General features: G+C 36.3%; 1 protein-coding gene across 1 annotated transcript in view; it reads left to right on the top strand.

Annotated features, from left to right (window-relative positions):
* Nucleotides 1–25566, top strand: part of Scn1a (sodium voltage-gated channel alpha subunit 1) — a 140914-nt gene that overhangs the window by 72777 nt on the left and 42571 nt on the right. The window contains exons 3-17 of the mRNA XM_076928839.1: nucleotides 2356–2476; nucleotides 4818–4905; nucleotides 6256–6384; nucleotides 8031–8122; nucleotides 8658–8927; nucleotides 12437–12500; nucleotides 12978–13119; nucleotides 13695–13901; nucleotides 15460–15744; nucleotides 16678–17058; nucleotides 18255–18387; nucleotides 19067–19305; nucleotides 20586–20759; nucleotides 21841–22197; nucleotides 23421–23903. Coding sequence (XP_076784954.1) covers nucleotides 2356–2476; nucleotides 4818–4905; nucleotides 6256–6384; nucleotides 8031–8122; nucleotides 8658–8927; nucleotides 12437–12500; nucleotides 12978–13119; nucleotides 13695–13901; nucleotides 15460–15744; nucleotides 16678–17058; nucleotides 18255–18387; nucleotides 19067–19305; nucleotides 20586–20759; nucleotides 21841–22197; nucleotides 23421–23903 — 3165 coding nt within the window. The remainder of the gene's footprint in view (nucleotides 1–2355; nucleotides 2477–4817; nucleotides 4906–6255; nucleotides 6385–8030; nucleotides 8123–8657; nucleotides 8928–12436; nucleotides 12501–12977; nucleotides 13120–13694; nucleotides 13902–15459; nucleotides 15745–16677; nucleotides 17059–18254; nucleotides 18388–19066; nucleotides 19306–20585; nucleotides 20760–21840; nucleotides 22198–23420; nucleotides 23904–25566) is intronic.

The following is a 25566-nucleotide window of genomic DNA, read 5'->3' as shown; positions in this document are numbered from 1 at the left end:
TGGGATGAGCCTGAGAATTTCCCTGCCTGTTGAACTACCATTGACCCTCCCAAGGCATCCCATCCTCCGGCCTGTGAAGGAGACCACAGGAAGCCTGAAACATCTTTATCATCTCTGTCACCACATTCATTTCAAAATCAGTCTATAATGTTATATAAAATAATATTTTTAGTTAAAGAGTATACATTCTTTCTAGTAACATTTTTACTACTGTTCCTACTCTAATCCCCAATATTTCTGTCACGTTTTACTGGCTGTGTTTCTGAATAAGGAGGTATAGGCGAAAGATTTGAAAGATTTAAATTGGTCCTAAGCTTTGCTCTGTGTCCTTGAATGCTCACATTCCTTAAGGCAAGGGCATTTCCCTTATCCAAGTCCATTCATGTTTTATGATGCTTTCACAAGGTCGTTTAGGGACAAAAAAGATTGAATGAATCAGAGAGAATAATGGCTGTCCACAGGCGAGTGCCACTGGAGTAAGTATGTTCCTCCCTCACAAACTTCTTAAGGTAGTCTCCCTTGTGCTGGAGGAATGCAACCAGAGATGAATAGGCCTGTGGTCAAAGGTCAGGCTTAGAGCACCAGCACTTTCTCCACCCTCTTGATGGGGTCTCTGTTTATGACACAGTGATGTTAATTGCCAAAGAATTGTAATGGAATGGAACAGCCAAGCCCATTGACACAGAGCAAAGCTTAGGACCAATTATCTTTCAAATCTTTTGCCTGTACCTCCTTATCCAGAAACACAGCCAGTAAAATGTGATAGAAATATTGGGGACCATAGTAGGAACAGTAGTAAAAATGTAACTAGACAGTTACAGTCCCTTGTTTTATTTTATCATTATTTTCAACAGACACAGGGTTGTCTGTCAAATTGCCTTACAACTTTCTAAACATAGGTTTTACTCTTAGTCGTTGGATTTTTTTTTTTTTAATGTGTCACAGCTGCTAACACTAACAGACTCACTGCTTAGGGGATATTTTCATAGCACATCTAGGGCATTTCTGCCTGAATCTCAGAGAGAAAGGGCTATTCTCAAACAGCAACTCTGTTCAAGGATTGCTCCATTTGAAAATTGCAAAGTCAGAGTGAAGAATAAAGTGAAAATCTGTTAGTGACCTGAAGTTTAATTGTGGAGAAGAAATGCTATAAAAAATGCTTAGCAGAAAACAAACAGAGGGTTATAAAGGGGCCATGGAGGTATGCATGAAAAACTAGAACATGGGAATTTTTAGGAATAGATTCATAAACATTTTAAAAGCTGTGCTGGGGACACATCATTCAGTGGTGGATCACTTGTAGAACACTCTGGGTTACAGATTCAACACACACACACACACACACTAACACACAAGCTGGGAACATGACCCTGTGTAAAATACTTGCTTAGCTTGCAGGAGGTCTGAATTGCATCCCTCATGCTTAGAAATTAAAATAGAGTAATAAAAAAATAAATTCGAACCTTAGCATTCTCTCTGTTTAGTACCTTATTCACAGAGATGTCAGCTTCTTCTCCTACCCAGGCATAGTTTGAATATCAGTATATGCCTTAGAAGAACTGTGTCCGACTATGCCATATTGCTCCACTGCACGGTGAGTCTTATTTTTTTTTCTCTGCACACTGATCATTGCTATAAAGTAAGACTAACTTTTGTGATAGGCTCTCTCCATACTTATGGGTCCTGAGTTCTCCAGGGACTTTGAGCTTTTCCACCATGCAGTTGGGCGTCAGTTGGGATTAGGATTCAAGTGTCAGCTAACTCAGAAATGCCAATACAGAATCTAGCACTCCTGGTCAACAAGACCCTCCAGGGAGCCTGGCCTCCAAAAATCAATGGCTGGATGATATCCATCCAATCCAAGTGGGCTCGATGGCAGCTGTTTTGATTCCTATTACCAGCGGAGTGATAATGTTTATTTTATAAGCACGGGTAGTGAAGGAATATTTATTTTTAAACCATTCAGTTCTGTTGAATGATTTTGCATTCTACAGGATTAATTTTCCAGATACTTCATCTAGGCAAACAAATCATTATGAGAAGGAATTCTTGTGAATTTTAGAATGAAAATGAAATATGTTCCCATTTTAAACTATGGCTTAAGTAAGACACTTAAAATATTAAGGAAGTAAGGACATTCTCCTGGCAGATGTACAAACTCAGGTAAGTGGTTGGTGGAAGGTAAGAGCCATTGTAGATGTCATCTCTAGGACACAAGTGATCCAGAGAGAGCTGGTGTTCGTGGTACACAGCAAGAGTGATTGTCCTGGTTGTCCGAATTGGAATTATCCACTGTAACCCTATTGGAAAATAGAATATTGAGTTTATACTTATGTGTTTATTCCTATCTTACAGACTTTTATAGTATTGAATAAAGGGAAGGCCATCTTCCGGTTCAGTGCCACTTCCGCCCTGTACATTTTAACGCCCTTCAATCCTCTTAGGAAAATAGCTATTAAGATTTTGGTACACTCATATCCTTTTGCAAGTGGTTGGTGTTTGCTGTTTGTATAAATTGTGTCTTACAGTTAGTTATATGTATTATTAAGTAAAAAAAAAAATATGTGCATACTCTATAGTTTTCCTCTAGCATCTTTTGTTGGTCATACAAATCTCTTTTTGTAATTGTAGAGCTAAGACTTGAACCCAGGGCCTCAGATATGCCAGGGAAACATTCTACCATTAAGGCACCCCTCCAGCACTGAACCCTATTCTGCACTTCAAGATCCCAGCCAGAGAATGGTGACAGCCACAGTAGATGGGTCTTCCCATCTGAATTAACAAAGCAGCCACAATAATTCCCCAGAGACACGCAATGAGGCCTGTCTCCTAGATGATTCTAGATTCTGTCAGGTTGACAACTTATACTAGCTCTCATATATGTATTGAACCCCCCAAGTTTTGTGCAAGATAGCCATATTTCTTGTCACCATCTTTGTGTAGAGTTGCATAGAATTTTCAGTAAAATTAATCACAAAAAAATACTTTCAAAGTTAGACACAGATATGATTTACGTCATTTTAGAGGACCTCAGGATGATCTTGTAAGCATGTAAGAATCTCAAGAGACTTCAGGATCAGCTAGTTATTCAACTTTCTGATCGCCTTTATGAAATTCAGTAATATTGCCTGAATATCAGATTTAAGCCACAGAATATGACTCTGCTGTATAACACTGTCTGTTTAGTACAGATTCAGGATAGAAGCTAAAACTGCTCTAAAAAGTTGAAGGGAGTTTGCCTCTGTGGTTCCCACAGGGTTTAAAGGCTCTGCAGCTGAGTTCCTATGTGGATATTGATTAGTGAAAAACTTTACTTATGATCAAATCCCTTTTGGTGGTTGTGGTCATAATTAATATAAAGATACTATTGTAAGTATGATAAAGTCATATTAGCAAGATTTTTAAAAAAATCTAAATTCTAAAATCTAAAGAGTTGAGCAAGCACAAGGCCCTGGGTTTGATTTGTTCCCTGGAACTACAAAAACAATAACTAAATAAGAAACTTTCATTTAAAAAAAAATTCAGCACTACACCAACGAAAGGAAATACAAAACAAAATAAGAAAGTAAAATAACTAGTAAAAAATAATTTAAAAAACAAAAAATAGGTCCTTCTTTTTGAGTTCAGTTGATCACAAGGAAATCCTTAGTCCTGTTAATTCTCTATCGTCAAAAATTAAGGATTTAACATATAAAAAGTGTCTATGTTCACTCAAAAGCTTTTCCACCTCAGTTTGTATTTCTGGTGCCATCATGTGGTCATTTGATGAAAACTTTTCTTTTTTTCTTTTTTTCTTTTTTTCTTTTTTTCTTTTTTTTTTTTCACCTAAAGGAAATGTTTTGTGCGGTCAATCAAGTGCAGTAGAAAGAGTACCTGGTCCTAAGACAGAAAACACGTGTTTTAAGATCCTGCGGAATATCTGTTTTCTCCAGAGTTTATCGGTTATTTCTGGGTTTTCTAAAACACTTTTTACGGCCACTTTCAATGGCCTTATTACCTTTTCTTCCTCTGACCTACCACTCAGTGCAAACACATTTCTCCAATGTCAGTGTTTCCAAGCATTTCACACGAACTGACACTTTAATCTACACGGCCAAACGACAGTCTGTCCACGTTTAATATCCGGGTTTTGAATGTAGATGGAGCCAGAGGGTTGTGAATGCGCAGAAAGGATAAGTGACTGACTGGACCAAGAACAGGTGTCTCTATGGAATTTCAATTACATCCCACTGGTGATGTAATTCAGGCATCTCCCCCTTCTATCTTCTCATGCTGCTGTACTTAAATAAACTCATTCAAAACACAGTTACCCAGCACTCTGACCCACACACTCTGCTTTGACCGTGAAGTCAAAAATTCTATCCATTAATGAGGCGATCTCAGTATTGCAGAAATGCACCTTCCGCGACAATTTACTACTCTAATTGTGTGATTAAGTCAAATGCATGCTTTCTGCTCAACATGCAAATCCACATTAAATAAATTTAAGAAAATAAAAAAGACACGCAGCCCACCCCCGACCTATCCCCACTCCCGAAAAGCTCCTTGGGAGGTAATCATGCTGGTTTAAAAGCAACTGCAATAGCAACTTGCATTCTTATGTCCTTCCATACTCTCATTTAATCTGAAATTGTGGAGGTCACACTATGATGCATATTTAACAGAAGACAGTGAAATTTAAGGAAATTAGATAATACAGATGTACATGCTTATCCATGAGTCCCGTTGAACTGAGGTTTGGGTTTTTCAGTGTTACTTATTTTTTTAAATATATTACATGAACTTTTTTTTGTATGTTCCTTAACACTGACCTACATTATTCAGCATGTTAATTATGTGCACTATTTTGACAAACTGTGTATTTATGACAATGAGTAACCCTCCGGACTGGACGAAGAATGTAGAGTAAGTTCAACTATATACTTTTAAATGTTTGTTCCTATACAGATATTTGAGATTTTGAAACTATGTCTCAATGTGGCCTTTAAATAAAACTGGAGAATATGTTTGATATATCCATTTATAGACACAGTGTTAAAATAAGACAACAGTCACTGGGTCCCAGGCTTGTTGCTGTCAGATCTTGGATTTCTCTTTACTCTTACAATTGATACAAAGTCTACTAGAAAACTCAATGGTTTTCTTTTATAATTCAGTATTTGAAAAAAAATTGATGAAAGTAATTGCAGAAAGATAGACACTGTATGCTGGGCTTTTTATTCCAGATATCCTTCACATTAATTTGGCTAGTTAAGAATCAAAATGGTTAAGCTATAAATGCTATTATATTAAGAACCACATTGACATGGGAGTGTTCACGTAATTTGGTTTAATGCCTTCCTTGTTCTTTGACTGTTTATGTTTATTGTTTTGCTTGTTTCTTGACTATTTGCATCTATTGTATTGCTAGACACTCAGCCTAGAACTGACCTTAATACATGCATGTATTTAAGATGGATATAAAAGCATAAAGGAGGAGGGAGGAAGGGATAGGAGTTTTTTTCCCTTCTAAAGGAAAAAAGTCATTGTATGCTCCTTGATGTTATGGGTTGCCCCTTCTAACATTCGACCTCACTGGCTAACTCCCAGGATGCTCTGCTTCTGTTGTTGTCAAGCCATTTCAGATAGTAGCTAGACTAACCATGTATGGCATGCATTTCTCACACTGATCTGACAGCCCCTTATTAAAAGAACCTTCATGTAGTAGGAATTTATTCTAGTTTTATTTCCGTTGCTCTGATGCTACAACCCGACAAAGCAACTTAAGGGAGAAAGAGTTTATTTTCATCCACAATTCTAGGTTTCATTCTGTTATTTCAAGAAAGTCAGCTGCTCACATCACATTCACGGGCAAAACAAAAACAGATCAAATGGGTGCATGCTTATTATTCATCTAGCATTTTTGAATTTTATATAGCCCAGGGCCCTAAATCAAGGTGTGGTGCTGCCCAATTTCTACTAAGGGAGTCAAACCAATCCCCTACAGACATGCCCACTTGCCAGCCAGAGCTAGCCAAGTGCACAATGAGACTCTCTTCCCCAGTGATTCCAGGTTGTTTCACGTTGACTTTACAAACTACCCATCACAGAAGTCAAGTTTAAATTACTGTTGTGTTTTATTCCAATGGAACTAAGATCAATTGGCTTCGTTTTCTTTGTTGGTATCTATGTTTTCCGATGACAGAATGCTAAGAAGCTGTTGCACTCTGAGTGAAAATTACAACGTCCTTAATCTATTTGGCTACTTGTTTCTAGGTACACCTTCACAGGAATATATACTTTTGAGTCACTGATAAAAATTATTGCAAGGGGCTTCTGTTTAGAAGATTTTACTTTCCTTCGTGACCCATGGAACTGGCTGGACTTCACTGTCATTACATTTGCGTAAGTGCCTTCTGTTTTGGAAATATACTTTGGTTTGCTGTCCATGCTCAGGTTTTTAAACAACTTGCTTTAATGGTAAAACGTGCTGGCATGATTTAGGCGATTGAATTCCATGCCTTAAAGTTTACCTCAAAAAAATAAGCCCATTCCACTACTCCATGAGAAGTAGATACAACAACTTTAATATCAATTAAAATCTATCAGAAAATTTCATATATGCTGGTCTCCTCACACAAATACTCATAATAGCGAAGTATGAATTTATCTCCCAATCTGGAGGATGGTTTTGAAAGCTCACACAGCAAAATTTGTACTGGTCCCGCAAATTTGCACTGATTTTTCATACTCCTGTTGTGGCCCACACCCATACCCATGTCTTCTTTTGTTACCTTTGTAGAATAGTAGAAAGCGAGTAGTCATGCTAGAAATAAGATCATAGGATGAAAATGGCATTTGATACATTATAAATTAAATGAATTGTTATTTTTTGAGCAGACACACCCTGCCTCTATTTCCCTCTGACTCAGTTTTTATTCTCTCTCTCTCTCTCTCTCTCTCTCTCTCTCTCTCTCTCTCTCATGTTCACACACGAGGGAGTCTTCTTTTTTGAGGGTTTTCTTTATTTTACTCAACATAAGCCTTTTCGATATACACTGAATCATACATTTAGTCCCCACATTCCTGTCTTCTCATACATCACCCCCCCCCACCCCATCATCAGGAAGAGAAGCTGAAAATAATGAGTAGCTATTCAAGAACAACCAAAAGTAGGTGTGGAGGACAAAGGATTAATACCACTTATCCCATCTGGGTAGCTGATTTACTGGGCATCAGCAGGTGTGAAGGGCCAGACCAGAGAGGAAATGGTACCGATATGCTCAGGAGTGCAAATACGGGATGTCTGGTCTTAACGGTATAACTTCATATCAGATTGGAATATAAAATCTGTTCCCGTGCTTTACAGCCATAACTTTCAGGACAGTATTTGGAACTCCTCTTTTTTGAGAATAAAACAGAAATAATGACAGAGCAGCCTGGTGACACATAAGATGCTATTGTTAAGTTTTCCAATTTTTATTCAAAAGTGATGTTAAGAAATACTAGTCTTGAACAGTGGGGCAATAGGCAATCTACTATAATGAGTAATTTCTGTTGAGTGATTGCTTGTGTTATTTCTTGTGTTATTTCTTTTCTAGATGAAACCATAGCCCGTGGCTTTGGTCCCAGTTAATTAATTAAATTAATTGTCCAAATTCACATGTAATGTTTCCGCCTTGCTTTCCAAATGACATCAGAAATGTATATTTTATGAAATTCACATTTAGTTGTGGTACTTATCATGAAAATGAGACTACATTGATGAAGTCTAAATTTTAATTTGCAACTTACATGATTCTCATTTAAAAGCAGCAAAAACTCTTCATAAAATATCAAATAAATACTAGTGTCTTTTAAGTCTTAACTTATTTACAGGTAAGTAACAGAGTTTGCACAGCTGGGTAATTTTTAGCTCACATTTAGAGCATTGAGTCTAAAGACCATTCCCACGATTCTAGGTAGAAGTAGTATAAAGAATAAGGTAATTATAGCGACGAATCTTTCTTTGCATCCTGTCACTGTGTCTGTGTGTGGACTCCTCATTACAGATACGTGACAGAGTTTGTGGACCTGGGCAATGTCTCAGCGTTGAGAACGTTCAGAGTTCTTCGAGCATTGAAAACTATTTCAGTCATTCCAGGTGAGAGCTATATGAAAGCATGTAGGTTAGTGAGTTAACTCTTGAGACTTTTTTCAAGTGGCCTCCTTGCTTGCTATTGATCACAACAGAAAGCCAAGAATCACAAGACTGAGCACTTCCGATTCCTTGTATTGTCTCTAGAGGTTTTATCAACTTTTGTGTTTAATTTGTGGACACTCTGACGTACAATCCAACCAATTTCTACTATAAAATGCATTTCTGTAAGCTCAATGTTATTAGGAATTTGTTCCCTATTATATGTAAACATTTTTAATTTTTTATTTATTATACCCATTGATGCCTGTGCAAAACAATCTCATTCTTTGCTAACAAGAACCAATTATAAATTTGTAAGGGATAACCTATAACAGCATGGAAGGCATGTTTCGAAATGAAGCTGTACTCTAGAACATTTTATAGGAAAATGTCCCTGCCATGGGCAGCACTTTGGAACTTATACATTAATTGTTTCCAAGAGAATTGTGTGAAAGATTTATTTAATATTTCAGATACTTAATACGCTTCTTTCTTCCAGGCCTGAAGACCATTGTGGGGGCCCTGATCCAGTCAGTGAAGAAGCTGTCTGATGTCATGATCCTCACTGTGTTCTGTCTGAGTGTCTTTGCTCTAATCGGGCTGCAGCTCTTCATGGGCAACCTGAGGAATAAATGTGTACAATGGCCTCCCACCAACGCTTCCTTTGAGGAGCACAGCATAGAGAAGAATATAACTACAGATAACAATGGCACACTTGTAAATGAAACCATATTTGAATTTGACTATAAATCATACGTTCAAGACTCAAGTAAGAATCACCAATATGTATACTTATCCTGTCATACTTTGCCTGCTTCCTTTCTATTCACGAATTAAAGATGATCACAAGGATGTTGTAATTGTTTAGAAAATTATCTGAGGCCGGGCAATGGTGGCACACGCCTTTAATCCCAGCACTTGGGAGGCAGAGGCAGGTGGATTTCTGAGTTCAAGGCCAGCCTGGTCTACAGAGTGAGCTCCAGGACAGCCAGGACTACACAGAGAAACCCTGTCTCGAAAAGACAAAAACAAACAAACAAACAAACAAAAAAACAAAAAAACAAACAAAAAAATTTATCTGAGGAAACTTTTGAAAAATATTTTATATTTTAAGTTACATTTTTATTTTACATTTCTTTCTCTTGGACTTTGCTTGTTTTCTTTGACAAGAAAGCTGGTGATTTAACCCAGGACTTTGCCCAAGTTGGGCTGTTGCTGTACCACTGAGGTACTTCTCTGAACTCTGAACATCTCTAGATTCTTCCCTGAACCTTAAAGAATAGGTCATTTGCATCTTTCTGAATGATTTTTAGGACGAATTTTATTAAGCTGCTTATCCACGGCTTGCACCTTATAATGTTTAATTTGGTAACCATTCCAATTTTTACCTTTGAATACTATTATCTATTGCATCATCAGGTAGGAATCTAAGGAATTCAACTTGGGAGAATATTTCTAGGATAATACATCACTGTGTCTTTTTCATATGACACCTGTAACAATCAAAGAAGATATCATTTGTGAAAAACCTTTGCTAAATGTGGCCACAAAACATCCAGGCTGTGCAAGGATACAGGGAAATATTGGTGACAGTACATGGCTTAATATTTGAAGAAACATTCTTATATGCTAGATTCCATTGTTATCACAAAAAATCAAGTGAGAGCCACAAATAATAATATTCAATTAGAAAGGCAATATCAAAAACTAAAACAGTAAACTCAATTACACTCAAGGCCATCAATAGAAAAGCCATGTCAATCAATGAAGTTATTAGAATTGGTTTGTCTTTATTTTTAAGAATTTAGGACAGATCATTGAGTATTAAAAGAATCAATTATGAAAGAATAGAAAAATGAGTGACCCATGTCTTCTTTTTTTAAAAGTGACAATGAACTATGTAAAAATTTCCATGCTTTTTTCCTTTAATTTTAATATTTGTGGCAGTATTCAAAAGCAGGGAAAGTTAGAACATGTTTCATCTAGAAAAGAAATACGCTGATAAAGACAATTATCAAGTGTCTAAACACAGACCCTTGATATGTTTGTGAATCACCAGATTGTGATTACTTTAGGTTAGCAAGCATTGTCCTAGAATAAAGAAAAAGCCTCAGTGTGCTACAGAGCTCCTGGGATTGTTGTTAACGTGACTTGATAGTGTAAGGAAAGAGTAAACATATCCAATTAATGTCTCATTGTAATTGGATCTGGAAAAAAAATGTTTTGGTTTGGTATTTTCTGCTCTGTGATGTTCAATGACATGCCAGCAAATGGCCTGCAAATAAATGTCAATCTCTAGATGAGAGATGCCTTCTAAATGATGTCAGAGCAAAAAACACACATCACATAAAATGTCTTTAAGCCCTCACTCCTGCTAATGCCCTAAAAGCTGTAGTTTGTCCAACTTTTGATTAATATCAGACATTGACTATGAAGACATCCTTTAGGGTTTATTCTTTCTCCTGAAAATATATTGGACATTATTTTTCTCATACTCCAAAGAAATAAAAAGTAATCTTTATTTTTTAACTCTAAAGTCTGATTATCACCTTCACTAACAGTATACTTTTGCAAAAGATTATTTTAAAGAAAATGTAAATATAATGAAATGATTTATCTTTGAAAAAATAGAAAAATAAATATAAAACATGGCAGGTACATGATATTTTCTTCAGGTTAAGCTTATATTTTCTTTTGGACTTGGTAGATGGCTTAGGCAGTTAAGTGCTTGTCTCCCAAATGTGAGAATCTGAGATTGGATCCCCATAATCTACATAAATGTTAGCTGTGGCAGTGCACGTGTGTCCCCCAGTGCACGAGGCAGAGACAAAGTCAAGAGGATCTGCAAAACCTGCCTGTCAGCTAGTAGAGCGAAGTCCACGAGCTTCAGGATTACTGAGAGATATTGTCACGATAAACTAGAGAACAACTAAGGAAAACAAGTCATTGACTGCCAGTTACACACACACACACACACACACACACACACACACACGCACATGCACACGCACACGCACATGTATCCATGCAAACATGTGTACCTGCAAAAAATAAATTTTATTCATAAACATGAGGTTTAAAATTATATCCTGAAATTACCATAATCATTTCTCTTTGTTTCCCATTAAAAAATTAAAACCCTATGCCAGATTTTTTTGTTCATGTTTAAAAGAGTCAGAACATTTGGAAATATAAATAATGTTTTCTGTATGTGATTCTGAATCCTTTATAATTCATATAGAGGAATAAGTTCCTATGAAAATTTAGCATTTGGGAAATACTTTTCTTACAAAAACTACAACTATTTAATCCAGTCTATTTTCCCTTTCTGTCATTCTATCTACTCAGTCAGCAAACTTCCTTGAAAGGCTACAAAATCCCGAAATAAGTAATAGGGATTAATGACTGTGGCTTTATTTCTAATAATGCTAATACTTTTTGAATGACTAGTTACAATGGGATAATAAGTGTACTGAGGATACTGTGCGTGTATACAATCTACTGGACACAAACTGAGGTTGTTTCTTCCTCGTCAGTCTTTGAGGAAAGGAAAGAGACAGTCAAAGAAAGCCATGCAGACAAGGCTACTCTAGTAGCTAGTGAAAGGACGTGCGGACTCATGAAACTAGGGAGCACTGACGAGAAGTGATGTTCACCTATCCTAATTGTTTTAGCTTTACTATTTAATATTTTCTACAATTTTAGTTTATTTGTAAAAAAAATCATTTGTTTTATTCAATTCTGAAATATTTCATTAAAATATTCATATAGTTGATACAACTTAGGAATCATTCACTATAAGCTATTAATATATATTGTAGAAACTGAAAAATGTAAACTATAATTTATTTAAAATTTTTTATCAAGGATATGAAAATAGAACAGAAAAGATACCATCTATTTCTTTTGAAATATATAGAGTTATTTTGAGATATCTGTCATGCTCATCTCTTTCTGATGATGAACTTTTTATTTTATTTCACAAAAGTAGTAGAAAATATGGGTATCTTTTTATAAACATTCCATAAGTACCTGTGGTTATCACTAACTTTACGTTAATAATGAAGAAAACCTTGTATTATCGAGTATTGATGCCCTTAATAAAATAGGAGGATTTAAAGGGAGATTTAAAAAGTCTCATCTATTTAAGTGGATGATACAATATTCATAAACTCACTTAATTAACCTAAAAGTAGGACCCAACTTTGCTACTCTCCTTTTAATGTCTTTCACTATACAAGAGTGTATCATGTGACATAATTTTTTTTTTTCAAACAGGATATCATTATTTCCTGGAGGGTGTTTTAGATGCACTACTGTGTGGAAATAGCTCTGATGCAGGGTAAGCTGACCATTTGTGTGAGTTGTGAGTATGTGTAGTGTGCTCCCATACATATGTGTGTGTGTGTGTGTGTACCTCTTTCCCTAGAAATTGACTGATAATAGCAACTAACTTTATGCATACTAATTGTCAGTAATTGTGATATAAATAAAAGAGAAAATTGTCTAAGTATTAAAGTTTCTTCTGTAAAGCAAGAAGCAGCACTTTGATCTGTTATGCTGTTTTCATGATGTAAGTATTAAGCTATGAATCACCTTTGGAGACTCCACAGTAAGGAAAAAAGGTTGTTCTTGGCAACATCAACACCTTGAAGTTAATAAGATACTATGGAGTCAAAGGTGGGAAATGTATCAGCAGTTTGGATTCCACACTCTTGTGTCCTCTAAATAGTGACTAGATTATTTTGTAACTGTAGGCTTCTCCAGAATAAGAAGACAGCAGAATGTCTTGTCATGCTTTCTTTTTCCCCATTTGCAGGCAATGTCCAGAAGGATATATGTGTGTAAAAGCTGGTCGAAACCCTAATTATGGTTACACAAGCTTTGATACCTTCAGTTGGGCATTTTTGTCCCTGTTTCGACTGATGACTCAGGACTTCTGGGAAAATCTTTACCAACTGGTGAGAATCTGAAAAGATACTTACTGCATTTAAGTAAAAGCGAGTAAGAACACAAACTGAGTCATGAAATGCACCCCGCAGCATGATACAGTAGAGAAAATAACTCGAGATCAGAACTGTGGGCTCCTCTATCCTGTTGATTACAATACACATTTAATGGAATAAAGCCAAGGAGAGTAATTCTGTTCTGTTTCTCCATGGCTTGAATTCTATTCCTCATTCTTCTTAGGCACAATTTCTCCTCAACAAAAGCCAAGCCTTCCCTCTGCCCTGTCTCCCACTCAAGAATTACAGTTTCCATTGGTCTCTTAATTTCCATGAAAGGCGCAGCTTTTTCATGGCGGTCCCCATTGCTTGCCATCAACCGTTAATACTGGTGAATCCAAAAATCCCTTACTATGACTATGAATAAATATCTCAAAGAAGAAAGAAGAGATAGAGGTTAAAGAAATACTGAAGGGACACACATCTTAATTTTATCAGAGTTCTGCCCACACACAAGTAAGTTGAAATGTGAAGTCACCTAATACTGATGATGTAATTGTAAAAAATAATTCTCATATTCTTGTTTCTAGACATTACGTGCAGCTGGGAAAACCTACATGATATTTTTTGTGCTTGTGATTTTCCTGGGCTCATTCTACCTGATAAACTTGATCCTGGCTGTGGTGGCCATGGCCTATGAAGAGCAGAACCAGGCTACGTTGGAGGAGGCGGAGCAGAAGGAGGCGGAGTTTCAGCAGATGCTGGAGCAGCTTAAGAAGCAACAGGAGGCTGCACAGGTACTTAACAGTTCAAGTTGGGCTTATCTCAGACCTTTGCCTCTCTAGGCTTCTGGTATTACCTCTTTTATTGCTATGTTACAAAGAGCTGTAATGAAACAAAAGACAGAGTCACCTGACAGGACCTGAGGAAGCAGAGAACAGCAAGCTCCAAGGACTTCTGTGTGCGGATGCTCTCTTTAGTTTGAGTTGGCCCAGTCACATCACTAAGTTGTACAAAGTTGTTTTTACACTAGCCACAGAAGACGTTTCTTATGTTATTTTTATTACTTGAAGTAGAATCAATAATAAAAGGAAAATAGTAACTTTGGGGTTTGGGGGGGGGTTCCCAAGTAAAAAATCTTTTACTTGAATACACTGGCACTAGAAAATTACCATAAGGGAACAATATTTTCTGACAAGCAAATTCATTAGTTGTCATATAAAGCTCATTTGGTCATTTCATTAAAATAATTTTTTTTTACTCAAAACTACAATGTCTTTGGGTGGGGTTGTTTAATTTCCTTCATAATAAAATGTTCTCTCATGCAAAAGCATCTACTAGGTAAGGAAGCATCATTAGCAATATGGAATAACAAAAGAGGGCTCACTTGATCATGGTTTGTCAGTGTACCTGGTGCACTGAATGAAAAAAATGAATTCCACCCCCCACATTTCCTTGTGTTCCTAAATGGGACATACAAATTCATTATGTGTATTTTTAAAAAGACTAATAAAATTTTATTTAAATCAAATTTTATTTGGAACCATCTTGATCATAAAAAAAGTTACTTCAGGCATGCTGATTTATTTGCTACAGTTCTATATTAAGGGTATCGTGGGAACAATGTTGACTGACTGAGAAGTGCTAGCTTCATAACAGAACTAGCTGTGACTATGTGGTGTGTTACCCCCATAACCAGTAAGAGCCAACGTTGAGATGAAGATTGTTGCCATGGCTTTTGGAGAACTGAACATCTTGGTTTGCTTAGCAGAAAGCTCTGGTCTCTCTCTCTCTCTCTCTCTCTCTCTCTCTCTCTCTCTCTCTCTCTCTTATGGATGATAGTATCACGGGGAAGTGAGGAAAAGACTGTGATACCTTTCACAGCGTTGATTATGTGGAACATAACAACATATGTTGATAATAAGTGGAAGGTATTGAACACTTAGATAAATACAGAAACCTGAGAGGACCCCAGCTCTCTACCTCATTTCCAGCTTTGCGTAGAATCTTGAGTCATTCCTCAGGTTTTCTTCCATGTTCCAGCTTGTTTTTCAGAGCAATGAAGATCATGCCCATTCTGTACTATCTTCTAGAATAGGTTGAGTCCTACAATTCTTTTTATACTCTTATTGATTGCCAATGAGTCCTATGAATCTGTGGCATCATGCAGAGTTAATAAATGTTACCATAGAGAAAAGTAGATTGTTTTTAAAATTCATCATTAGTTAAAAAGAAAAACTTTCCTTTATACCTGGAAAACATCTTCTAGATGATATTTGCTTCCGTTAGCTTGTATTTTGAACATGTTATGCCAAACTTGAGCATCTTACAGGAAATGGTTTCTCCTCTCCATAGCAGGCAGTGGCTGCAACAGCATCAGAACATTCCAGGGAGCCCAGTGCAGCAGGAAGGCTCTCAGATAGCTCTTCAGAAGCCTCCAAGTTAAGTTCGAAGAGTGCTAAAGAAAGAAGGAATCGGAGGAAGAAAAGGAAACAGAAAGAGCAGTCTGGAGGGGAAGAGAAAGATGATGATGAATTCCACAAATCTGAGTCTGAAGACAGCATCAGGAGGAAGGGGTTTCGCTTCTCCATAGAAGGGAATAGGCTGACATATGAAAAGAGGTACTCTTCCCCACATCAGGTACGCACTGCAGAGTTCTCGGATGTATGGATGAGAGTGAGCCAACTGAAGAGAGAATCGAAAGGGATGGAGAGTGTTTTTATCAATAAAATGAACTACTGTTGCATTAGGCTTAAAACTTTCTTCCCTCCACATATTTATGTGAAAGTTTTACTTCCCATTCATACATACGCAAATCTGCTTTTTAAAATAACACAGAGTTGGAATCCAGGAAAAGTGGGTTTTCATGTTAAATGTGCCTTCTGGTAAATGTAATTGATGACATTTAATCTTGCAGCTCTTCTCACATCAATGAAGTGTAGATTAGGGGTTAGATACTCAGAAATGTACCTTTGGCTAATTTAAGACACTGTGCTGGTTCTCTTCCCATCACTTCTTTATCAATTGTCCCGTGAACTTCGAAAATTTTAGTTAGGATAAACTTTACAGAAAAGTACACCATTCGGAATGTCAGAATTTTAAACTTCTGGTTCTACAGATAATTCATTTTACAGGTGAATGGAAAAAATAACATTGTTTTAGGAACTTGAACTAAAATAGTCTGTGAAAGCTATTGTTGGAATTATACAAATGGAAAGAGAAATTTAAAACTGTTGCCGTCTCTCTGTCCATTTTCATTGCACGTGGATGCAGACATAGAGATATTCTTAAGGTTGTCTCTATTTAAACTTGATACAAGGTAGCTGGGTACTTTTCTCCCATCACTTTTAGGCTGCATTCCAGCTATCTGTTACTTAATATCAATGGCTGAAAGCCATGCTGTACAGCACTAATTTAATCTCATCTGAATGCCAATAAATTATATTAATCGGGAGGAATGTGCTACCCTCTCTAAAATGACGATGAAATATTCTTCAATTTAAACTTGCAAAACTGTTTCAACAGGCTGGTCTAACATAATTTTACTTTTTGTCATGTGTTTCAAACTTTCAGTCTTTGTTGAGCATTCGTGGTTCCCTGTTTTCCCCAAGACGCAATAGCAGAACAAGCCTTTTCAGCTTTAGAGGGCGAGCCAAGGATGTGGGGTCTGAGAATGATTTTGCTGATGATGAACACAGCACCTTTGAGGATAATGAGAGCCGGAGAGACTCATTGTTTGTTCCCCGAAGACACGGAGAACGCCGCAACAGTAATCTGAGCCAAACCAGCAGGTCCTCCCGAATGCTGGCAGTGTTTCCACCAAATGGGAAGATGCACAGCACAGTGGATTGCAATGGTGTGGTTTCCTTGGTTGGTGGACCCTCAGTTCCTACATCGCCAGTTGGACAGCTTCTGCCAGAGGTGATAATAGATAAGCCAGCTACTGATGACAATGTAAGAAAGTTTTACATAGTTCAGGCATGGCTGGCCTATGATTGCTGCACCAGCCAGTGTTTCTACAGAATGGAACCCTTGAGAATGATTCCTGGTTGGTCGAGCTGAGAATGCATCTGCATCTAGTAGCACCTTTAATGGACTAACCAAATAATTTTAGAGCTTCCTTGCACAAACCTGAATGCATTACCTACTGTATATGCTAAGGATTAATTGACCAATAATTACTGCCTTGGATGATTTGCTATGTACCCATACTGAATTTATATATGGATTCATCACCCCTAATGCCCTATTATAAATGAATGGCTTTTAAGTGTAAAGGGTGTATAGTAAATCTTCCCACAAGACTCTTCAGTTTGACTGTGCTTTAGTTCAGATTTTCAAAAACACTGTGCATAGATAGCTTCATCATTACCTAAAACTTCTAGGGTTCATATTTATCTCACTAAAAAAATGCTGATATAGGTATTCACAAAACCAATCTACACAGAGACACTAGTAAATTATTAATCCAGGTTAAAATAATTGTCTGTGTAATGAAGGAGTATTGTGTGTTTGTTACTGTACATTCAGACAAGAACTTTCTAAATGAAGGCTGCTTCTTCTTAACTGTTCATCACTTGGAAATATATCAGCATGACAAGGCATGACTTGAGGAAACTAGATGACTTATTGCTTTGATACCCTGGATGAAACTGTTGCCCCTGCATCACATTAATAGATTAGCGTATACTTCATAATAAATGACTATATGTCTTATGCCTAGAAAATGAGATGACAGCTAAGTGTCCTATAGTCTTCGGAATTTTCTTAAAATGAAATGGCTGCTTTCTCAAAAGTGAAAAATGGCTTGACCACATAGAAGTTTTTAAGGTATTAGGATTTGACACTGTGTTCATTAATTGAAAACAAACTATATATGCCTATGCAAAGCTTTACTAACTATATTATAATCACATCATATTTTATAAGATTATAAAACCCAGGGGTCAAATTTTTAAATTTTCCTTTATGACTGACTACATGGTTAAAAGTTTGAATATTCCAGGTTAATGATCCAATAAGTCACCAATATCTGCCATTGGTCATTGAAGTTGCATGCTGCATGTGTCTCATGAAAACCACTGTCTCCATTTGTTTCTGTGCCGTGTTCCTCAAGCTAATCATTTAATGCCTTAGCATTTGCTTCACAGGGAACGACCACTGAGACTGAGATGAGAAAGAGGAGGTCAAGTTCTTTCCATGTTTCCATGGACTTTCTGGAAGATCCTTCCCAGAGGCAACGAGCAATGAGTATAGCCAGCATCTTAACAAACACAGTGGAAGGTTTGTAACAAACCCTACCTCCGTCAGTTCAACAATCTTGCAATATCTTATTGGAGTCAAATATCTGTACTTACGTGTTGGCAGGTACAATCTAAGAACAAAAGAAAAAGCAACAGTCCTACTAGTAAATGGATGGTCATGTATTCTGAAAGTATTGAATATTAAATTCAATGCTATAAACTCTCACCTTTTAAGGTCTTAATAGTATGTGTGAACTGTTCAAACTTCAGCACCATGGTTCCTTCCATGATGATCTGAAATAGTTTTAAGATTGGAGGCAATAAGTTACTTTCACAAAATCAAAGCATTAAAGATGAATTTTATAGCACATTAATCCTTGCCCTAAATCTTAGAATTGTGTAGCCCATCAGTGACATGGAATTTTACACACACGAAGTTCCAAGCTACGTTCCTGCAGAACCTTTGTTTCTATTAAAAACAAATGTTAAGAGGACAAACGTTAAGCAACAGTGTCTATGCAAGAACAAAATAAAATAAAAAGATTTCTTTCCTATCTCTATTTTATATACATGTCTGATGATATATATATATCATTTTATCAAGTAATTATCTTTGCAGCAAAGACAAATGTTTGCCTACTGAAAGCATGTTTAGTGGATCTAAAGTAAATTTGTACTCAGAAAATAATCAATTGTTGTTTCATTTTTTTAAAATCTAGAACTAGAAGAATCCAGGCAGAAGTGTCCACCCTGTTGGTATAAATTTTCTAACATATTCTTAATTTGGGACTGTTCTCCATATTGGCTAAAAGTTAAACATATTGTCAACCTGGTTGTGATGGACCCATTTGTTGATCTGGCCATTACTATCTGTATCGTGTTAAATACCCTTTTCATGGCTATGGAGCACTACCCCATGACTGACCATTTCAATAATGTACTCGCAGTAGGAAACTTGGTAAGTGTGCAAGAAGGTAAATGTGTTTGGTCTTCACACTTTCTGCTTAAGAAACTATTTGTTATGTTTAATAGTTTATTAGCACTTTTCAACCACAATTCCTGCATCCCTAAGGCAACTATATCCAGCTGGCTACACACTGCCTTATGCACAATAATGGCCTCTGATGTCAGTGCAAAAACTGAGAAATACATAATATATACATAATATATATTACATAGACCTGTAATAATAATTAAAAAGTCAATAGTGGTGCTATTTCAGAATCTAAGGCCATGTTCTTTAAATGATAGCATCACTGTGTCCTATCTCTAGATGGTCCAAATAAGGTCATGAGTTCCCTTCCTCATATGTTCTTTCAAAGAATGATCAACAACACCAAAGTGTCTCCATCTTTTTTCCTTCCAGGGTCTAGGGAGTCTAAGGTCTGTTTTAAAGATCTGTTCTAGATACAGATCATGAAATATTGACAGCACCTAGTGCATTCTGTACATAATATGATCAGTAAGCCCATTTTTAGTGAAAGTTTCCATTTAATACTCTCATTTTTTTTACTTTAAAGCATAAATTATTAAAATGTTTTCCAACAGATTCAACTTAGAAGTCTGAGTTTTTATTTGAGGAAAGAACTAACTAAAGTATGACATATATTATACATAATATTTAGGAGAAAGTTTAGGATTTTGATGATATAGACAATGTAAATATGTATATGCTATAGTGCATTTATATTTTTTAATCTCTAGTATTTATATTCTGAAAACACACTTTTAGTGCATGTAACTAATACTAATAACAGTGATGAGACTACTATAAGATACATATGATTTGAAGGAAATAAAAATAAACTTACAAATAAAATGTTTATGGGCAAAATCTTGTCTAGGTTACATGAGGTCTGGAAAGAAAAGGAATGGAACTAACAGTGTCAAAATTGCACATTGCTGTTCAAATTCTAATTTAGCTATTTTTTAGTTGGTTAATAATAGATGAGCTTTTTACATAGCTTGAAATATTGTTCTCTTCGTCTGTAATAGATTATTCCAGTATTTATACTACCTGGTTATTGGAGCTTTTATGAGTGTAACACAGTAAACTAAAGTAAGCCAGCTTTGTCAAATAAACTTGTAGGATAATCTTAGGATCAGTAATGGAAAAGTAACATTAGCCCTTTATCCTAAAAAAAAAATATATGTGTTATCTTTGATATTATCATCAAATCATATAATATCAAATAATATAAAATTTGATATTGTTGAATAATTTTGTTCTGCTCTTAGGTTTTCACTGGGATCTTCACTGCAGAAATGTTCCTGAAAGTCATTGCCATGGACCCTTACTATTATTTCCAGGAAGGCTGGAATATCTTTGATGGTTTCATTGTGACACTCAGCCTGGTAGAACTTGGCCTTGCCAATGTGGAAGGATTGTCAGTTCTCCGTTCATTTAGACTGGTAAACAAGACAACATGAATAGTAGTGGTTTTCTCCAGTGGTGTTCTCTCACAGGGCTTCCATTCACTTTTCCACACAACCATTACCATTGTCAGTTTTGTGTAAGTTGATGTCCCTAAATGAGGAATAATATCTCTCAGGTAACATTTGTATTTTTTCTTCTGATAAGTGTACTTATGTCAACTTTCTAGTATTATCATTTACAAGTTTGCAGGGTTGGGTTACATAACCCAGAGCCTTGAGCATGTTCTGCCACTGAGCTGTCACTAGCCCTGTCATGTGAACACTAATATGCTCTTCTGTTGCCACGTTGACAAATTGTTGTTTCTAACGTATGTTTAATAGAAATAAATTAATAGCTTAATAACAGTTGAAAATGTAAATAGCCCTTTGATATTCACATAAAAGGTATGCATGTAATTCTACTTCTAAAGAATATATTTCATCAAAACAAAAGTTTGTAGGACTATCAAATAGATAGATAGATAGATAGATAGATAGATAGATAGATAGATAGATTCATAAAAATGCCCCTGAAGATAGAAGAAAAGTCATAGTAAATATTCCAGGTTTAACAATTTTTTTATATCTTTACTCCAGTATAATATTAACAGATAATAAATATTTTTCATTTTATTTACATCAAAGCTCAATGCAATGTTACTTAGAACCTTTTTTGACAAATGATTCTTTTGGCAAAAATTACTCACATTCAGATGTCAATATGACACTATAAAATTTGGTAGGTGGTCTCAGAGCAGCAAATTACAGAATATAGTTTCTAATATGCAACTAAGAATTCACTTTCAGTAAAGATGAACCACGTTATTAAAATCTGGAAAGACTTGACTTTTCCTATAAAGATCTGAATATTAACTATAAATCTGAAAAAGTGAGAGCAAGATAATGTAAGCGGAAATTTTTAAGGCTGTGTAGTGCTAGCAACGGATCTCCTGGCTGCAGTCCAGCTAAGGAGGTTTTCTCTCTCTAAGCTGCAGCCCCTTGTTCCTTAATAAACCTCAAGATAATTAATGCTTGTGAAGATCATAATAATGCATATTAATTTATTCTCATTTTCTAGCTCAGAGTGTTCAAGTTGGCAAAATCCTGGCCCACACTGAATATGCTCATTAAGATCATCGGGAACTCGGTGGGCGCACTGGGCAACCTGACCCTGGTGTTGGCCATCATCGTCTTCATTTTTGCCGTGGTTGGCATGCAACTATTTGGCAAAAGTTACAAGGATTGTGTCTGCAAAATTGCCACTGACTGCAAACTCCCACGTTGGCACATGAATGACTTCTTCCACTCCTTCCTGATCGTGTTCCGGGTGCTGTGTGGAGAGTGGATAGAGACCATGTGGGACTGCATGGAGGTAGCGGGCCAAGCTATGTGCCTTACTGTCTTCATGATGGTCATGGTGATTGGGAACCTTGTGGTATGTACCCACGTTAGAAATGCATTTCAGAAATACATTAATATCATAACAAATTTGTGCCCATTTTATTAAAAAATAAATTTTATGATCATTATTTTTAAATGCCTCTGAGCTTAAGATATGTTTACGTTTTTATTCTAGAAAAATACTGTAATAGGATAGTGTATAGTATCACAATGAACTATGGCAGCATAGAAATACCTTTTAAAATAAATATATGCACACTAATATTATCTATATTTTTTTAATTGCCAACTCCATATTTTACAGCTCTATTGTTTTATTAAAACAGGGTTTCTTTGTATATCCCTGACTATCCTGGAACTTGCTTTGTAGATCAAGCTGGCCTTGAACTCAGAGATTCATTTGTCTCTCCCTCCCAATTACTGGAATTAAAGACATGTGCCACCACTACCTGGCTCCTCAACTCCATTTTATGCCATCACTTCATTACATTTAGTTATTAAATTACATAGGATTGTTTAAAATTTACACAAATCTGCCATGTGTGTATGTGTGTGTGATGTCTCTGTGTATGTGTGTGTTTGTGTGTGTGTGAGGGAGAGAGACAGAGAGAGACAGAGAAAGACAAAGAGAGAGAGAGGGGGAGAGAGAGAGAGAGAGAGAGAGAGAGAGAGAGAGAGAGAGAGAGAGAGAGAGAGACCGACCAAATTTTGTTATGGAATAGTGTCAACAAGAATTGTCAATGTGTATGTTGAAGACTTTCATCCTAAATTTGGTCATGATAGTGATGTTTTTTCAGTTATTACCCAACAACATGAAACCATCAAGGGAGAAGCACCGAAATACATTTTAATGCATAATTTCAAATATTGATCATTTTTAAATTTAGAATTGTTACAGTATCTCAGTAAATATATAATTGTTACTCATATAATTCTTTTACTCATATAATTTTAAATATAATGATAAACTAATTCATTCAAATTCTTCATTTTATGTATGAATCTTGAGACCAGTAGAAAGAATCCTTCATGTATATAGAGATGGAACAATATCAAAAATTAAGAGTGTCTAAAATTTTTCCAGGGCTGGGTGTTGAACCCAGGTCCCCATGTTCTATGACCTTGGCCCACCTAACTTCTGACTCCTATGCTGTATCTTGCTCATATAGCATTGCAGTATTTATTCTGTACCTAAGGGAATAAGCTATCCTATGTTCTCTGTGCTGTGGTGAACACGTACTTATGTCTGTTTTCAAGGTCCTGAATCTCTTTCTGGCCTTGCTTCTGAGCTCATTTAGTGCAGACAACCTTGCAGCTACTGATGATGACAATGAGATGAACAACCTTCAAATTGCCGTGGACAGGATGCACAAAGGAATAGCTTATGTGAAAAGAAAAATATATGAATTTATTCAACAATCCTTTGTTAGGAAGCAGAAGATTCTAGATGAAATCAAGCCACTTGATGATCTCAACAACAGAAAAGACAATTGTATATCTAACCACATGACAGAAATTGGAAAAGATATGGACTGTCTGAAAGATGTGAATGGAACCACGAGTGGCATAGGGACTGGCAGCAGCGTGGAAAAGTATATCATTGATGAGAGTGATTACATGTCATTCATAAACAATCCCAGCCTCACTGTGACCGTGCCCATTGCCGTGGGAGAGTCTGACTTTGAGAACTTAAACACAGAGGACTTTAGCAGTGAATCTGATCTAGAAGAAAGCAAAGAGGTAAGATGCTATAAATTGGGGAGGTAAAAATTCATATATATATATATATGTATATATGAATGTATGTATGTATGTATAAGTATGTATGTATGGATGGATTCTATTGTCTGTATTAATGATTGTGTAGAACTTTTTTGATATAACATCAAATATTATTTTATTGAGATACCAAAAATCTAATCTCAGGGAGATGAATGCCAAAGCAAAGTGAAATATACTGACATGGGAGTTTTCTCATTTTTATGAAAGACTATCTGTTAAGTGGGTAACAATTAGTGAATGAAAAACTAGCATCATTAGTTACTTAATCCTTGTAATGAACAGAGAAGGAACATATTATTGTGATGTTTCCAGTAAAAAACAAATCCAAACAAAACAAAAACCAAACAGCTTGCCAGGCAGTGGTGGCGCATGCCTTTAATCCCAGCACTTGAGAGGTAGAGGCAGGCGGATTTCTGGGTTTGAGGCTAGTCTGGTCTACAGGGTGAGTTCCAGGTCAGCCAGGGCTACACAGAGAAACCCTGTCTCCAAAAAAACCACACACATACACACACACACACACACACACACACACACACACACACACACACACACAAAAGAAACCAACCAGCTTTGGCTGGTCAAGTGCATGTAACCTGTGACAGTTGGAACCTCACCTTGAACCTGGAGCCTTTGTCTATAAGTTTTTATATTTTTGTGTGTGGCATCTCAGCTCAAATACATTGAAGTGAACTTCAGAAAGAAGTGCTCCATACCAATCCTCGCATTAAAAGTACATAATTTCATAAAAATAACACGGTGCTAGGAACTGGATGGCTTACACAAAATATTTATTCACAATTCCGAAAAGCAGACAATTCAAGACTATAGTACTGCAGGGTCAGTGTCTGGGGAGGGCTATTTGCTAAGGTTGTAGATGTCCACTTTCTCCTTGTGTCTTTACAAGGCCTGACTGTGATACATACACAGAACAGAAATAGAACTGTTGTCTCTTCCTCAGCTAGTGAGGGCATCACTCCACTGGATTAGAACCTTGACATCATTATTCATTTGACATGTAGGGCTCATTAACAAACCCCGCCTTCAGATACATAGAGACGCTCAGCTTCAGGATTTGAATTTAGAACAGAAGAATGGGTGGGAGAATGCAATTCAGTCTACGAGATCCTACTTGAAAATATTAAGCTAAAACATCCCTGGATATTAGGACTGTCTCTTACTTGGGCTAACTTAATGCTACTATTTCTCAACAATCAACATACTACTATGAGCTGTACTGCCAGCTACGATGCTCAGTAGTTTGTGTGTCCTGAATTTTTTTTCTTTGTCTACATTTTCGTCTTACAGTGGGCTTTCTGTGATATAATGTTATGATGCATTGAGGAAACAAGCGATTTTGTAAGACAGTTCTAAAGAACTCAAAAACTAATGAGTCTGTGATCCATACTTTCATGGAAGTCTCAAAAATAACAAAGCATATTTAGAACTTAGAACTGAAATATTTTAAAGACATCAATAGGTCAAAGATACTCTATTCCTAATAAAAAGTGACTGGTATATCTACCATGATCAAGGGAACGATGATGTGTTTTTATTGGTAGCTTCCAAGGTTAGATACCATAAATGTATGACATAATTTTAGGTTATTGAATATGCCCATTTA

This window comes from Arvicanthis niloticus, chromosome 2, assembly GCF_011762505.2.
Source record: "Arvicanthis niloticus isolate mArvNil1 chromosome 2, mArvNil1.pat.X, whole genome shotgun sequence".
NCBI lineage: Eukaryota > Metazoa > Chordata > Mammalia > Rodentia > Muridae > Arvicanthis > Arvicanthis niloticus.
This window is presented reverse-complemented; position numbering and strand designations above follow the sequence as displayed.